The sequence below is a fragment of the Canis lupus genome, chromosome 28, assembly GCF_003254725.2.
Source record: "Canis lupus dingo isolate Sandy chromosome 28, ASM325472v2, whole genome shotgun sequence".
Lineage (NCBI taxonomy): Eukaryota > Metazoa > Chordata > Mammalia > Carnivora > Canidae > Canis > Canis lupus.
In genome coordinates this window covers 41,317,299-41,333,177 of record NC_064270.1, presented here as the reverse complement: position 1 = coordinate 41,333,177, position 15,879 = coordinate 41,317,299, and the positions used below count along the sequence as shown (strand labels likewise).

Genomic DNA, 15,879 nt, shown 5'->3' with positions numbered 1-15,879 from the left:
ATAAATAAACCCCTGCCCAGACTTATCAAAAATAAAAGAGAAAGGACTTAAATTAATAAAATCATGAATGAAATAGGAGAGCTCATGATCAACACCAAGGAAATACAAACAATTTTAAGAACATATTATGAAGAAAGAACATATTATGAGCAACTACATGCCAACAAATTAAGCAAATGGGAAAAATAGATACATTCCTGGAAACTTATAAATTATCAAAACTGAAACAGGAAATAATATAAAACCTGAACAGACCAATAACCAGCAAGGAAATTGAAGCAGTCATCAAAAACCTCCCCCCCCCAAAAAAACTTCCCAAAAACCAAGAGTCCAGGGCTAGTTGGCTTCCCAGAGGAACTCTACCAAACCTTTCAAGAATTAATAATACTTATTCTATTGAATCTGTTTCAAAAAATACAAATGGAAGGAAAACTTCCAAACTTGTTCTATGAGGCCAGCAATACCTTGATCCCCAAAACAGATGAAGACCCCATCAAAAAGAAGAATTACAGACCAATATCCCTGATGAACATAAATGTCAAAATACTAACCAAAATACTATTAATAGTTTCCAACAGTACACTAAGAAGATTATTCACCATGACCAAATGGGATTTATCCCTGGGATGCAAGGCTGGTTCAACATTCACAAATCAATAACATGATAGAACATTAATAAAAGAAAAGCCAAGTACCATATGATCCTCTTGATTGATGCAGAAAAATCATTTGACAATAGACACCATCCTTTCTTGATTAAAACTCTTCAAAGAGTAGGGATAGACAGAACATACCTTAATATCATAAAAGCCATCTACAAAAACCCCACAGGGAATATCATGCTCAATGAGGGAAAAACAGAGCTTTTCCCCTAAGGTCAGGAACACAACAGGGATGTCCACTCTCAGCACTGCTATTCAACATAGTACTAGAAGTCCTAGCCTCAGCAATCAGACAGCAAAAAGGAAAAAAAGGCATTCAAATTGGTGAAGAAGTCAAACTCTCACTCTTTGTGGATGACAGGTTATTGTATATGGAAAATCCAAAATACTCCACCCTAAAATTGCTAGAACACATAAAGGAATTCAGCAATGTGGCAGGATACAAAGTCAATGCACGGAAATCAGTGGCATATCTACACACTAACAATGAGGCTGAAGAAAGAGAAATTAAGGAACTGATCCCATTTACAATTGCCCCCAAAAGCATAAGATACCTAGCAATAAACCTAACCAAAGAGGTAAAGGATCTGTACTCTAAAAATTACAGAACACTGAAAGAAATTAAGGAAGACATAAAGAGATGGGAAAACATTCCATGCTCATGGGTTGGAAGAACAAATATTGTGAAAATGTCATGCTACCCAGAGCAATCTACACAATCAATGCAACCCCTATCAAAATACCATGGACTTTCTTCACAGAGTTGGAACAAATAATCCTAAGATTTGCATGGAACCAGAAAAGACCCCAAATAGCCAGGGGAATGTTGGGGGGAGGAACAGCCAAAGCTGGGAGCATCGCAATGCCTGACTTCAAGCTATATTACAAAGCTGTGATCATCAAAACAGCGTGGCACTGGTACAAAACAGACACATAGATCAATTGAACAGAATAGAGAACCCAGACATAGACCTTCACGTCTATGGTCAACTAATATTCCACAAAGCAGGAAAGACCATCCACTGGAAAAAAGACAGTCTCTTCAAGAAATGGTGCTGGGAAAATTGGAGAGTCACATGCAGAAGAATGAAACTGGACCATTCTCTTATACCAGACACAAAGATAAACTCAAAATGGTTGAAATATCTAAATGTGAGACAGTAATCCATCAAAATCTTAGGGGATAACATAGGCAGCAACCTTTTTGACCTCGGCTGCAGCAACTTCTACAAGTCACATCTCTAAAGGCAAGGGAAACAAAGGCAAAAATGAACTATTGTGACTTAATCAAGATATAAAAAGAAACTTCTGCACAGCAAAGGGTTGACAAAACTAAAAGGCAACCTACAGAATGGAAGAAGATATTTGGAAATGACACATCAGATAAAGGGCTGGTATCCAGGATCTATAAAAGAACTTCTTAAACTCAACATCTAAGACACATACAATCCAGTCAGTAATGGGCAGAAGACGTGAACAGACATTTCTCCAGAGAAGACCCTCACATGGCTCCCAAGCACATGAAAACATGCTCCGCATCCCTGGCCATCAGGGAAATACAGATCAAACCCACACTGAGATCCCACCTCACACCAGCGAGAATGAGGAAAATTAACAAGACAGGAAACCACACATGTTGGAGAGGATGTGGAGGAAGGGGACCCTCCTGCACTGTTGGTGGGAACGTGACCTGGTGCAGCCCTTCTGGAAAACTGTGTGGAGGTTCCTCAAAGAGGTAAAAATAGACCTGCCCTACGACCTGGCAATTGCACTGCTGGGGATTTACCCCAAAGATACTGATGTAATGAAACGCTGGGACACCTGCACCCCAGAGTTCACAGCAGCAGTGTCCACAGTAGCCACACTGCGGGAGGAGCCTCGGTGTCCTTCAGAGACCATGGATAGAGATGATGCGGTCTATATACACAATAGAATATTATTCAACCATCAGGAAGGATGAAATCTAACCATTTACATCATCGTGGATGGAACTGGAGGGTATTATGCTGAGTGAAATAAGTCAATCGGAGAAGGACAATTATACGGTTTCACTCATATGTGGGATTTAAGAAAGAAAACAGGATCATAGGGGAAAGGAGGGAAAACTGAATGGGGAAATCAGAGAGGAAGGCATACCATGAGAGACTCTTGACTTTGGGAAAAAACTGAGGTTTCGCTGGAGGGGCGGGGGTGGGGGGATGGGGTACCTGGGTGACCGGCATCAAGGAGGGCACATGATGTTAGATAACAGGGTGTTATACGAAACTGATGAATTACTGAACACTACATCTGAAAATAATGATGTACTATATGTCAGGAAATTGTATTTAAATTGTAAAAATGCAGAAACAGGATACATACAAACAAAACCATCCAAGGGGGATAAATACACACCATGCTCTAAAGGATGACACTATGAACTGTAATTTTGCACAAAAATAATAGACACCAGATACAAGGAATGGCATCTTTAAAAGAATGAGAAGAAATCGCCACTAACCAAAATTCTGATTCAGTTGAAACCTCTTTCAAAAATGAAGATAAAATTAAGGCAGGTTGAGGCAAATGTAATCAGAAAGAATTTGTCATGGAAGACTGCAGTAAATAAATATTAAAGGATGTATTTTAGGCAGAAGTAACTTGATTCCAATAGTTCACAGGACCCTTGTTCGTTTTTTGGAAACAGATCCAGGAATAAAATGACTCGCCACAGCTGGTGTAGTTTCTGCCTAAGTAGATACAGACCCACGACAGCAGGAGACGTGTTCAGGTGTGTTCCCAGCAGCAGCATGGGCCATGACCCCCAACCCAATGTCCACTAACAGTGGAAAAGATAAATGATGTCCAAACGGTAGAGCGCCGCACAGCGACAGAGCTGGCCTGAGCCCGGCAACCACAACATGCAGGCAGCGCAGAAGCACACTTCCGAAGGGAAGAGGCCGGATCCTACAGAGTAACTACTGTGTATGCCATGTCTATACAGCTCTAAAGTAGGAAAATTGAAATATGGTGTTCAGTGTCAGGGTATGTGTTAACTGGGGAAAGGCGGAGTAATGTGTTTGGGGGGAAGGCAAGCGGGGACTCCATGGTCTGGGGTGTTCGCTCCTTCATCTGAGTGGTGGCCGCACAGGTGGGCCGCACAGGTGCCCTCTGAGCTATACGATTGCGACTTTGTACTAACCCCAGGAAAGGTGGTAACAACTGTTATATTAAATGGTTCAAGCACTCTCCAAGTAACAGACACAAGGCTTAAGACTAAGCTGGTGACCCGAGGGAGGGCAAGGAAATCTTTCCTACTACAGAAATAGGGACAGCAGGGGGGCGGGAGGGTCACTGGCACCCCCAGCCTTGGACACAAAAGACGGTATCCATTCCAGATCTTCTGCTCACCAGCCACCAGTCAGCCATGAAGGCAGGAGGACACCCCTGGGTACGAGGACTCAGAAAACACCCCCACGCCCCCTCGCTCCCTCTAGGGTGGTGCCTCACAAAGCACAAAGGGAGAACCGAGATGGGCCTCTGCTCCCTGTGCTCTTGCTCACTGCAGAGCCCTTCCTGGCCAACCCTCCAGTCCACAGAAAATCTAGCACGGTGCCTGCCATCCCCTGGCACAGCAACTCTGCAAGCAATTAGACATTTCAGTCCTTGTGAAGATGAAGACCTGTCGCTCACACTTGCAGTAACTGGCACAAATCACTGTGTGATGCTCTACCTTCCTACGGCCCCCACCCCTTCAAAAAGCCACATATTCTGGAACAAGAGATGGAGGGGAATGAAAAAGGGGGAAGGGTACGTGGGTGGCATGGGCTGGGCAGAGCTGTGATGGAGTAACTGGGGTACCTGCCACACCCCCAGCACCCCAACCCCGGGAAGGGCTGTGAACCACAGCATCAGGCAGATCTGAGGCCCAGAGGGAAGGGGGCTGGCCCACGCTCTGGTTGGAGACATACCATATCCTCTGAGGGCATTATCCATGATGGGGAACTTCCCTCTGCCTTCAAAGTTGACTGCCTGGCCGCACAGGGCTTCCTTCAGAGCCTGGTATCCATGCAGCACGACGACCGGATGGGCGCCCAGGCGCAGTGAGTACACAGAGCCGTACTGCTCAGCCAGCTGGGGAGAGTGGCAAGGCACACCTGAGCAACTGGCCCGGCTCCTAGCTGCGCAGGCCCAGGTAGAAGAGAAGCAGCCCCGATGCGTGGCCAGCACCCTCCCTTAATGAACCCCGGCCAAGACTCGGGGCTGCAGTCCTGGGGGTGGGGTGAGTCATACTCCAGCCTCTTGAGCTCTTGTGCCTTTGCCCTAATCCCTTCCTTTACTGGAGGGAACAAACCACTTACTAAGCGTTGGACAAATCCTAGTACTACATGGTGTCTCGACTGGGAAAAGACAGGGCCCAGCGGGAAAATTACTGTCTTTGATAAGCTTTCTAGTGGGTGAGACGTGATGCTCAAGTCTGGACTCTGCTAGCGTGCAGACATGCAGAGGGAGACACCAGTGAGGATGGGGTGGAAGGCCGGGGCGTGGTCTCATCCTTGAGAGGCCACTGGGGAACGTCTCCTTGGAAGGCAGCGCTGTCACCACCAAGAAATAAGGGAATGGCAGCCAGGTGGGGATCTGCAAGAACAGTATGTCCTGCAGAGGGATCCGCGAAGCCCTGAGGATCACGGGTGCCTGGGGTGGGAAGGATTGAGGAGGCCAGTGGCCACAGAGGGCAGCGGAGGGCAGGAGGGTGTGCAAGGTGGGGCGGGGGGTTAGAGGGTGGGGGGAGTGGAAGGGCCAGGTCCTATGAGGGGCACGAGCTGCTGAGGGGGGTGGGCCACCTCCTTCAGGGCCTCTCTGCCTGGAGTGCGAACGGAACGGAAGGAGGCCATCTGTGGGCAGGACACTGTTGAATTGATCCAGGTAGAAAGAGAACGCTGGGTTCCCTGTGTCTTCCCAAGGTAGAGAGAGGGGTTTGCTGGTGGCTGGGATGTGGTGGTGGGGGGGAGTCAGGGTAACTGAGAATACAAGCACCCCTTCCAGACATGGAAGGCAGGAGAGGCGGCAGGGGCAGAGGTGCAGCTTCATGCCGGTCAGGGCAGTGCCCGTGAATTCCGTGGTGTGAGGGGGCTTCGAGAGCTTAGGGACCCATGAGTAGGGCCACCTGAGTCCTCCCAAGCCTGGCCCAGCAGAGGCACAGACTCGGGGCAGGGAGAGGGGACCACAGCTGATTGCCAGGGAGAGAAGCACATGACTAGGCATGGAATGCCAGCCGGGAAGGTGCCCACGTGGGCATTGGGGAAAGTGGAGACGAAGGACTCCATGAGGGCCCTGCAGAAGCTTCTAGAGGCAGTCTAGGACACACCCACCCACCTCTATGTCCCTCACTCAAGTCAGAATCCACTGCTGTCTGAGGATCCTGATTCCCCAACAGCCCTCCTAGCCTTTCCTGAGTGGATGCCCGTGATCCTGGCATCTGAGACTACACGGCACTGGGCTGACACAGGGCAGGGCAGTGGGACCAACGTGCTGGCAAGTCACGATGGTGCGATCCCAAGGTACAGCTGGAAAGCCAGATGGATGGGGGCACATCGAGTCACAACGATGGGGTACAGATTGGGCAATGACCGCACTGTGCCGCGGACACGCTCCTCACTCAACAGGCGCTCCGTATGTTATGGTCACATATCAGAGTCCAGCTGGAAGGGCCTTCTCTAGGGAGAGACCTGTCGGGGGGCCTCAGAGGCCGTTAGTTAAAATGGAGCCATTCTTGAGGGGTCACCATTCTTGCTCTCCTCAAAAGGATGGAACGAACAGGAAGTAGGAAGGAATCAACACCCGCCCCGGTGTTAGCTGGCCATACCTGAGAGGCCTTACCCTGGAGAGAGAGTTGGGCAGGTCCCAGAGGTTCACCTGCAGGATGTTCCCAATGATGGGAAGAGGAGGCGGGCCCGGTGGGAGCAAACGCCCGCGAGTGCCTCCTCTTCTCCACACAAAGATGAACAGCAGGAAAGCCACACAAGCCACCAGGAAGGTGGGCAGACCGAGCAGAGCCATGTCACTGCCCCGTGTGGGCCGTGGGGCTGGCACTCGGACTGTCAGCCACTCGTGGTGTCAGCTGTTGAAGACAGTGTGTTGTGATTGCAAACCAAGTATACAGGAGCCCCACACACTCCCTTGAGCCTGTTTAGAAATGTGACAGGTTTGGCATCTTTGAAGTCACTTAGTTCAGAGTCTATACTGTCCCCAGCAGGGTTCCCCTTGTCCCTTTGTTTCCCGCCCCCACCACCAACCTAGTCGTCAGTTTGGCTCTTCTCCCAGGATAGGAAGGGAGAATTTGGGCGTCTCTTGCTCCAGCATATACAGAGCTGGCGGTGGAAGAGGGTCTTTAACTGGATCCCCTAGCCCCCTCCTCTTCCCAACCACCTCTCATCCCATCTTCTCCCTCCTGGGCATTGGTGGTGTCCCCACATGTGGCACCTCCTCCCTTCCCACTGAGCCCCTGCATCACCCCTTCCCTGTTCAGTCCATTGAGGACAAAGCCGTCAGAATCTCCCTGAAAGACATAGATCAGGCAGGTCATTCACCTGCTGAACCCTCAATGGGTCCCCGGAATTTACCTAAGGGTAAAGCCTAAAAGCCTTAGAAAGACCTCTGAGACCCCCTAGCTTGCGGCCTTGCCTTCCTGCCCTGTGGGGAGTCCGAGCGCCCAGCTCCAGGAACAGCCCACAGTGTGGCCTCCGGGCATCTCCCCTGCCCTTCCCTTGGCCTGCGATGATGCCCCTCCTGCCTCTTCTGGGGACTCACCTGCACCTTCAGCCCAAGCCTCTCCTCACGCTCACCAGGCAGACCTCCTCTCATGTCTTAGGTGGTGATTGTACATTAACTTCGATGACTTGCTGTATTTGGACAGAAACCATGGAATTGAGGACAGTGAGCGAACTGTCCACTTACCCTTGGCCCCTGGGATGGGGTCCAGCTGCCCACACCTCCACTAGGCAGGTGCGTTTTGTAACCGTCCCGGCGTCCTCCATCTCAGGCATCTTCCACACTTGCCTGACTATTCCTTCTCTCCATCCCACGGTGGGCTGCCTCCTCATTTCCACTGGCACTTACTTAGTTATCCACAAGATTAAACAATTAGTATTTTTTAGGTTTACGGGCTATTTGTAATATTTGAACTGTTATTTGCCCATTTTTCTAATGAGATGTTTGCCTTATTGCTTTTTCAAGATCTTTATGATATAGTCAATTTTCCAAAAAGGCAGTAGCATCTTCATCTGCCCAAATAATATGCACATTAACTTAGTGAACGTGTTCCCCAAGTTAGGTGTCAGTTTGTCAAATTTCATGTCAGGATATTCAAGACAATGTCTTACATGAGAAGTAATGATGAGCTATTCCTTTTCTGGCATTACAAATTAAAGTTCATTTTTTAAGCAAATCCTCATTTTCACTGGGGAAACAATACACAGGTATGTGAAGAAAGTCACTACCCCCCGCCACCTCTCCTCCAGACTCACTCCCGCCTAGTCCCTGGGTCGGCAGCCAGCCACGCATTGCTCCTTTTGGCTGCACGTTTGGGTGCCTGCACGTGGGGTGGGGGAGCCAGTGCTGCTGGCCTTGCCAGGATCCTGGGGGCTCACTCGGTTAAGTATCTGCCTTCGGCTCAGGTCATGATCTCAGGGTCCTGAGATCGAGTCCCTCATAGAGCCCTGCATGGGGTTCCCTGCTCAGCGAGGAGTCTGCTTCTCCCTCTGCCTGCTGCTCCCCCCGTTTGTTCTCTCTCTCTCTCTCTCTCTCTGTCAGAACAAAAAAGAGTCCTGCCATCTGCTCTTCTACTTGTTTTTTGTTTTAAAGATTTTTTGGGGGGATCCCTAGGTGGCTCAGCGGTTTAGCACCTGTCTTTGGCCCAGGGTGTGATCCTGGAGACCCAGGATCGAGTCCCACATCGGGCTCCCTGCATGGAGCCTGCTTCTCCCGCTGCCTGTGTCTGTGCCTCTCTCTCTCTCTGTGTGTCTCATGAATAAATAAATACAATCTTTTAAAATAAAAGTCTAATCAATTTTTATTTATTTATTTATTTATTTATTTATTTATTTATTTATTTATTTCAGAGAAAGCACAAGCTCACTTAGAGGAAGAGGGAGAAGAAGGCTCCCACTGAGCAAGGAGCCCGACTTGAGGCTCAGTCCCAGGACCCTGAGATCATGACCCGAGCCGAAAGCAAACACTTAACTGACTGTGTCACCCAGGTGCCCCTGGCCTACTTGGTTTTTATTCTCTCAGCAGCTATTCCTTGGGCATCCTCTTTGAGATCGATAGATGTAGCTTCTGATCATTCCTTTTAATGCTGCACAATATTCCATGGTGGGATACATGATAAGATAAAGGAAATTTTCAACTTCTAATGTTTATGGGCCTCAGGAAGTTATACTAGAACATTAACCAAGGTCAAAGCGACTCAGCAATGTCTCAAACCATGGCTCTATTTCTGGCCGGCACACTGTGTACATCTGTGTTGTTCAAAGTATAACTGAAAGGGGGCATTCCAAACACAAAGATAAACAAAAGGGAGAAAGCTCTTTGTTCCCATAAAATTAAAGCCACGCGCCCTGCATCTTGTGTGGTTTGGCTCACACCTGAAGCCCAAGGTGAGGTCTGCGACTCTCTAAAGCATCCTTTGTCTGATGACTTCTAACTGTTGTACGGGAACGACACGCACAACCCTGCACCAATATCCTCCCTGAGACCCTCTTCTCGTGGAGATCCTGTGCCCCAGGCAGCTGGCCTCACTTGGGCTCCCGTAAAACTCCTCCTCTTTTTAGGTTTCTTCATTTTTGCATCAACATACACCACACACAATAAACCATTCCCCTGAGAAGGTATATTTGCGTCCTTTCCAGTTTTCCTGTTTGCTTTTTGCCCACAATTAAGGAGGCTGTCTTGAGGGTTCTTTCATGTAATTTTAATATTCTGTTGTTTCTGTGGTTCCCAAAACAGGAACAGTGGGGTCAAAGGGTGTGTATCATGTTCCTTGGAGGAGGATTATTTCCACAAGACACACTCCCAACCTGGCGTCGCTGACCTCTGGTGGGGCTCCTTGGGGACTCTGGCCACAGGCCAAGCGTCCAGCCCAGTGGGTGGAGGTCACGGGGGTTCTGGCCCTCAGTTCTTCACCCCACGTTCATTCATGTGATGTCATCACATTCCTTGCTCTGTAGAATAACTCAAATACATCTTTTTTGGAACAAGCTTTTTAAAAAGATTTATTTATTTGGGGGGGCGCAGAGGGAAAGGGAGAGAGAGTCTCCAGCAGACTCAGCCCTGGTGGGGGGCCTCATGTGCCTGGACCTGAAGATCCTGCGATCAGGACCTGAGCCAAAACCAAGAGTGGGTGCTCAGCAACTGGCCCCCTAGGTGCCCCGGAATAAGTTTATTCTTCATCCCACAACACAAAATCACTGCTTTTAGTCTTTCTCCCACTTAAGAAAAGAATGACTGGCATGATTTTATGGACATCACAAGGAAACTTAAAGAGAGTTCTGTGTTTCTGGGTCTGGAACCAGGGCGCTTGGTCCCAGCGGCCCTCGCAGGGGCAGTGGCGGTGGTTTCCTCTGCCCTGACCAATGCGCTCTCTGTAAATAAAAGTGGACTTTATAACAAATATTTGTGTTTGGCAGAAACAACAGTTATGGACTTTGAGAGGGGTTGTGAAATTGGGGGGTGAACTCGTCTTGTGTGTGGGAAACAGGTGAGGCAACTCCAGCAAGTGTGAGCAAGAGGCTCCCAGGCCCCGCCCCCCAGCCCCTCTAGCCCCCTCAGCACCCCCCCGCGTCAATGCCCCTCTTCTTCCTGCACCGCCGTGGTCCGAGCCCTCCCGGGATGCAGGTGCGCTGCTGGATGAGCACCTGCTCCCAGGCCGGCAGGTGACCTCTGTCAGCTTTCCCTGGGCCGCGGGACCCTGACACACCCCCAGGGGAGGTGGGGAGCGCCTTCGTGCACCTGCCTCTGCTCTGTGCCAGGGAGCTGGTCCAAGACCAGGCCCCAACTTCCCCAGCAGGGAAGCGCCCCACCTGCAGCCTTCTGGTGCAGCCGGAGCTGAGCCACAGGCACTCGGCCACCCTCAGCCTCGGCCACGGGAACAGGTGCTCGCCCAACCCGCTCCTGGCCTTCTTGTCTTCCAGCACCACGCAGCACTGTGGAGGTACCCAGTTCTCTACCCCAAAGATCCCGAGGGGCTTCCTCCTGAGCCAGGCGTTCCCACTGCTGCTGCCCAAACACTGAAGGCCCCGTTGCCAAATTAGCAAGACCCTTGTGTTGGCTCCCACAGGGGCTTGAGCACTGGGCAGTTTTGCTTCAAGGGTGAGAGCTTCGTCACGTGGGAGTCCTGAACTGGGATGTCTCAACTCCTGAGAACTCACACCGGGGCTGTAACTGACCCCAATCAGGGAAGAGTGTGAGCAGTCCCTGAGAATGCCTGGTGTTCCCACCTACAAGAGAACAGTGTGGACAGCAGCTCTCACTTTGGACCACCCTCGCCAAGAGAAATCACTACTAGGTATGACGGTCCACTCGGTCCTTCCTTTGGGAAAGTCTTGGCAGAAAATTCACATTCAGTAGGTTTGCAGGTAAGCTGGAGATTGCATCAGGGCTCAGGGGCAGGTGAGCCCATGTGTCCTTGGGCCACAGTGGCCTGACATGGGGGTTGGGTCTCCTGTGACCAATTACCATCAGCGCCCTCCGGGCTCACCAGTCAACTTCCACCATATCCCAGCTCAGGTCTCCAAGGCCATGCAGGCAAGGGCTGAAGGCTCGCAAGTACCCTGGGTTCTTGTCAGGAACTTTATGCACCATCTGGCCCATCACTCTCACCCCACGCTCACACTTGCACACACTCCTGCTTCTCATCATGACCTGTACATGAGCCTGTTTCATGTCTCACACACATGCTTATACACAAACACATACTTCATTCATCATATACACACATACAACTTTCATGTCCCACACATGTATGTACTCATTATACACACACAAACACACATGCACATGCGTGTGTCCATATACATGAACACAGGGTCTTTCTCACTCTGATTCCTCCCTGCTCCTCTGATGGAGCATGCTATGGTCATCTGTGAGGCAGGAAATACCCCCGGTCGATGGCCTCACTCCCTGTGGGAACATTTGTGATTTCTGAATTGGGCCTATCCAGTCACATTCCCCTAGTTTCTTTGAGACAATTGGACTCCTTTCCTAGTGGAGTTGCTGTACCTTGAGTGGGTTAGCTTTGCTCTGGGCCAGTGGGGACACAGGCCATCTGCCTCCTTTTATTTCACCCCTACAGAACCTCAAAAAACTCCTCTCCAACTTAACAATATATTTGGTTTTAATTAAACCTGTCCTAAGAGCAAGTTGTATTCTTCTTATAATGGAACTCTCTAGTTATTAAATATGTATCTTTGCTGATTGACAGCAGCTTCCAAGCCACGTTGATGCCCTGCCTCATGCAAGCCTGTGTGATCCTAGATGCCTGAGCTCACCAGAAAGCCTAGCAGCCCTGCTGCCAGGAAATATATAGCTGTAAATACTTCCAATAAAAAAAGATTTCAAATCAACAACCTATATTTATACTGTAAGAAACTAGAAAAATAAGAACACACTAGATTCAATACTAACAGAGGAAGGGAATAATAAGGATTAGAGATAAATTACAGAGAGAATAGAAAAACGATATGAAAGATCTTTAAAGCCAAGAGTTGCTTCTTTGAAAGACCAACAACTGACAAACCTTTAAGGTTGCTTTTTCTTTTTTTAAAGATTTTATTTATTTATTCATGACAGACAGACAGACAGACAGACAAGCAGAGGGAGAAGCAGGCTCCACACAAAGAGCCTGATGTGGAACTTGATCTCCAGACTCTGGGATCATGCCCTGAGCTGAAAGCTGATGCTCAACCACTGAGTCACCCAGGGGTCCCGTAAGGTTGCTTTTCACTCTGCTCAGCTTTCTTTTGCTGTTGGGATGGAGTGGGGGCATCTTAGTTCCTTATATGTGGAACTCGAATCAGAAGTCTTCTGCACCATTCTTCTTGCATTCCTGAGAGAGGGTAGGACATGGGGAAAGCTGCTGCCCCCAACACCAAGAGACAGATGGGTTAACACAGAGCCACAACTTACAGGAGGAGGACCCACGAGCTGAAGCTGCCATGGGACCATGTGGGGCAGGAAACTTGAACTGTGCAGAGAACACAGAGTGAACTCCAGAAGGACCCACTCACAGGGGTCCCTACAATATTGTGAGATTTGTTTCCAGGACCTTGACCAGATTCCCACAGTAAATATCAGAGTAAAGGAGGGGGGGAAGGTGGAGGGGAAATGAATGGCAAATAAATGTACAATTTGAAACACATCAGAGCACACCTTTTCTTAACAGGGCCTGCCCTCAGGGGCACTTACTTAACTAGAGTTCAATTGACCTGGGAAGGGAAACAGCCCACCTCCAACCGCATCTAACCACCCTGTCCCACCTGGGGGAGAAGGGGAAGCTTAGAACCCCTTGTTAGGGTCACAGTCCTGAGGCATAGGCCTACTAATGACTGAGACCTGATCATAGGCTGTAGGACATGTCCCCTGCCCCATACTTCACTGCCACACAATGGCCTATTTACTGCAGTTCCCTTTACCCGAGTGTCATATTCAGCAATCAAGAAAAATTACAAGGCATACCAAAAGACCAAGATCACAATCTGAGAATGCAAAATAGCATCAGAACCAGATGGAGAGATATTGGAATTGTCAATCCAGGAATTTAAAACAACTATAATTAATATGCTAAGGGTCTTAAGGGATAGGGTAGACAGTATACAAGAATGCATGAGCGATGTAAGCAGGGAGGTGGAAATCCTAAGAACCAAAAGAGAAATGCTACATATATTTATCACTGTAACAGAAATGAAGAATGCCTTTGATGCACTCGTGAGTGACTGGACACAGATGCAGAAAGAATCTATGAGCTAGAAAATATATCAATAGAATCATCAAAAAGCAAAGAGAATGAAGAATGAAAAAAAAGTATCAGAATATCCAAGGATGTAGGACAACTACAGAAAATGTAACCTATATGTAACAGGAAGACCAGAAGGAGAGAAAAGAGATAAAGGACCACAAGAAACATTGAAACAATAATAACTGAGAATTTCCCCAAACTAATGTTAAACACCAATAAGAAATATGAAAACACCAACCAGGATAAGTGCCAAAAACAGCACACCTAGGAATATCATATTCAAACTGCAGTAAATCAAAAATAAAGAAAAAAATCCTGCAAGAAAGTCAGAGGAAAAAAACTATTATCTATAGCAGAACAGAGATAAGAATCACAACCACTTTCTCCCCAGAAACTATGAGAGGAACAAGAGAGTGGAATGAAATACTTAACTTGAGAGAAAAACCCACCAACCTAGAATACTATATCCTGCAAAATCAACCTCCAAAAGTGAAGGAGAAATAAAGACTTTCTCATATAAACAAAAATTGAGGGAATTTGTTTCCAGTAGACCTACCTTGCTGAAAATGTTAAAATGAAAATAATACAGATCAGAAACTTGGCTCTATATAATTATATATAATGTAAGGAAGAATATATATGTATATATATTACATATATATGCTTACATGTAAATGAAATGAACAATGATAATACAAGGAATTAGGACTTTCTTATATTATACTTACGCTATCTGTGAAGTGCTATACTACTACTTTAAAGAGGATTTGGATTAGTTGTAGATGCAAAATCCTGGACAACCATTGTAAATCATATCTTAATTTTCATAGTACAGATCTTTTATCTCTTTGATTAGGTTCATTCCTAGGTATTTTATAACTTGGTGCAATTGCAAATGGGATTCCTTGATTTCTCTTCCTCTTTCTTCATTACTGGTATAGAGAAATGTGACAGATTTCTGTACATTAATTTTGTATCCAGTGACTTTACTGAATTCCTGTGTCAGTTCTAGCAAATTTTTGGTGAAATCTTTTGGGTTTTCTATATATAGTATCATGTGATCTCTAATAGTGAAAGTTTAACTTCTTGGCCAATTTAGATTTCTTTGCCTTTTATTTCTTTTTGCTGTCTGACTGCTGAGGCTGGAACTTTCAGTACTATGTTACATAGTAATAATAAGAGTGGACATTCCTATCTTGTTCCTGGCTGTCACTTTTCCCCCATTGAGGTTATTAGCTATCGGTTTTTGATATATGGACTTTATTATGTTGATATATGTCCCCATTAACCCTACTTTGTTGAAGGTTTATCATGAATGGATATACTTTTTATAGCAGCACAATAAGCAATATTCAAATTATGGAAAGAGCCCAAATATCCATCAAATAATGAGTGGGTAAAGAGAATATGGTATATACATACAATGGAATATTACTCAGCCATAAAAAAGAATGAAATCTTGCCATTTGCAACACCATGGATGGAGCTAAGAAAAATAAGTCAGAGAAAACCAAATATCATATGATTTCATTCATATGTGGGATTTCAGAAAAAAAAAACAAATGAAAATAGGAGGAGAAAAGAGAGGCAATACAAGAAACAGATTCTTTACTATAAAGAACAAACTGATGGTTACTAGAGATGAGGTGGGGAGGAATGGGTTAAACAGGTGATAGGCATTAAAAAAGGTGCTGTTATGATGAGTACCAGGTGTTGTATGTGTTGTATGTGAGTGATAAATCACTAAATTCTATACCTGAAATTAACATTGCACTGTATGTTAACTAGCTGGAATTTAAAACTTGGAAAAAAGAAGTATAAGTAATAAGCTAAGAAAGGAGAGAGAATGAAATCATATAAAATACTCAATTAACAGTGTGCCTAGGTGGCTCAATCAGTTAAGCATCTGCCTTCAGCTCAGTTCACAATCTCAGGGTCCTGGGACTGAGTTCCACATCGAGCTCCTTGCTCAGTGGGGAGTCTGCTTCTCCCTTTTCCTCTGTACTCCCCACTGCTTGTGTGTGCGCTCTCTCTCTCTCTCTCTCTCACCCTCTCTCTCACTCTCTCTCTCTGTTAAATTAATAAATACAATCTTTTAAAAATACTCAATCAAAACAAAAAAAAAGGTAGTAAAAGAGTGGAATATAAAAATAGGAACAAAGAACAAGGGCAATGAATAGAAAACCATAATAAATATGGTAGATATTAACCCAAGTATATCAAGTA

At 46.8% G+C, this 15,879-nt stretch overlaps 1 protein-coding gene across 2 annotated transcripts in view; it reads right to left on the bottom strand.

Moving 5' to 3' along the window:
- The window catches only part of LOC112672554 (cytochrome P450 2C23-like), a 34,179-nt gene that overhangs the window by 16,220 nt on the left and 2,080 nt on the right, over positions 1–15,879 (bottom strand). The window contains exons 2-4 of one of the 2 annotated variants that reach the window (XM_025467748.3): positions 7,452–7,543; positions 6,522–6,762; positions 4,613–4,775 (exon numbers count right to left, since the gene is read on the bottom strand). In XM_025467748.3, the coding sequence (XP_025323533.1) occupies positions 4,613–4,775; positions 6,522–6,701 (343 nt within the window). In that variant the 5' untranslated portion in view covers positions 6,702–6,762; positions 7,452–7,543. The other variant, XM_035707934.2, reaches the window with a different exon arrangement.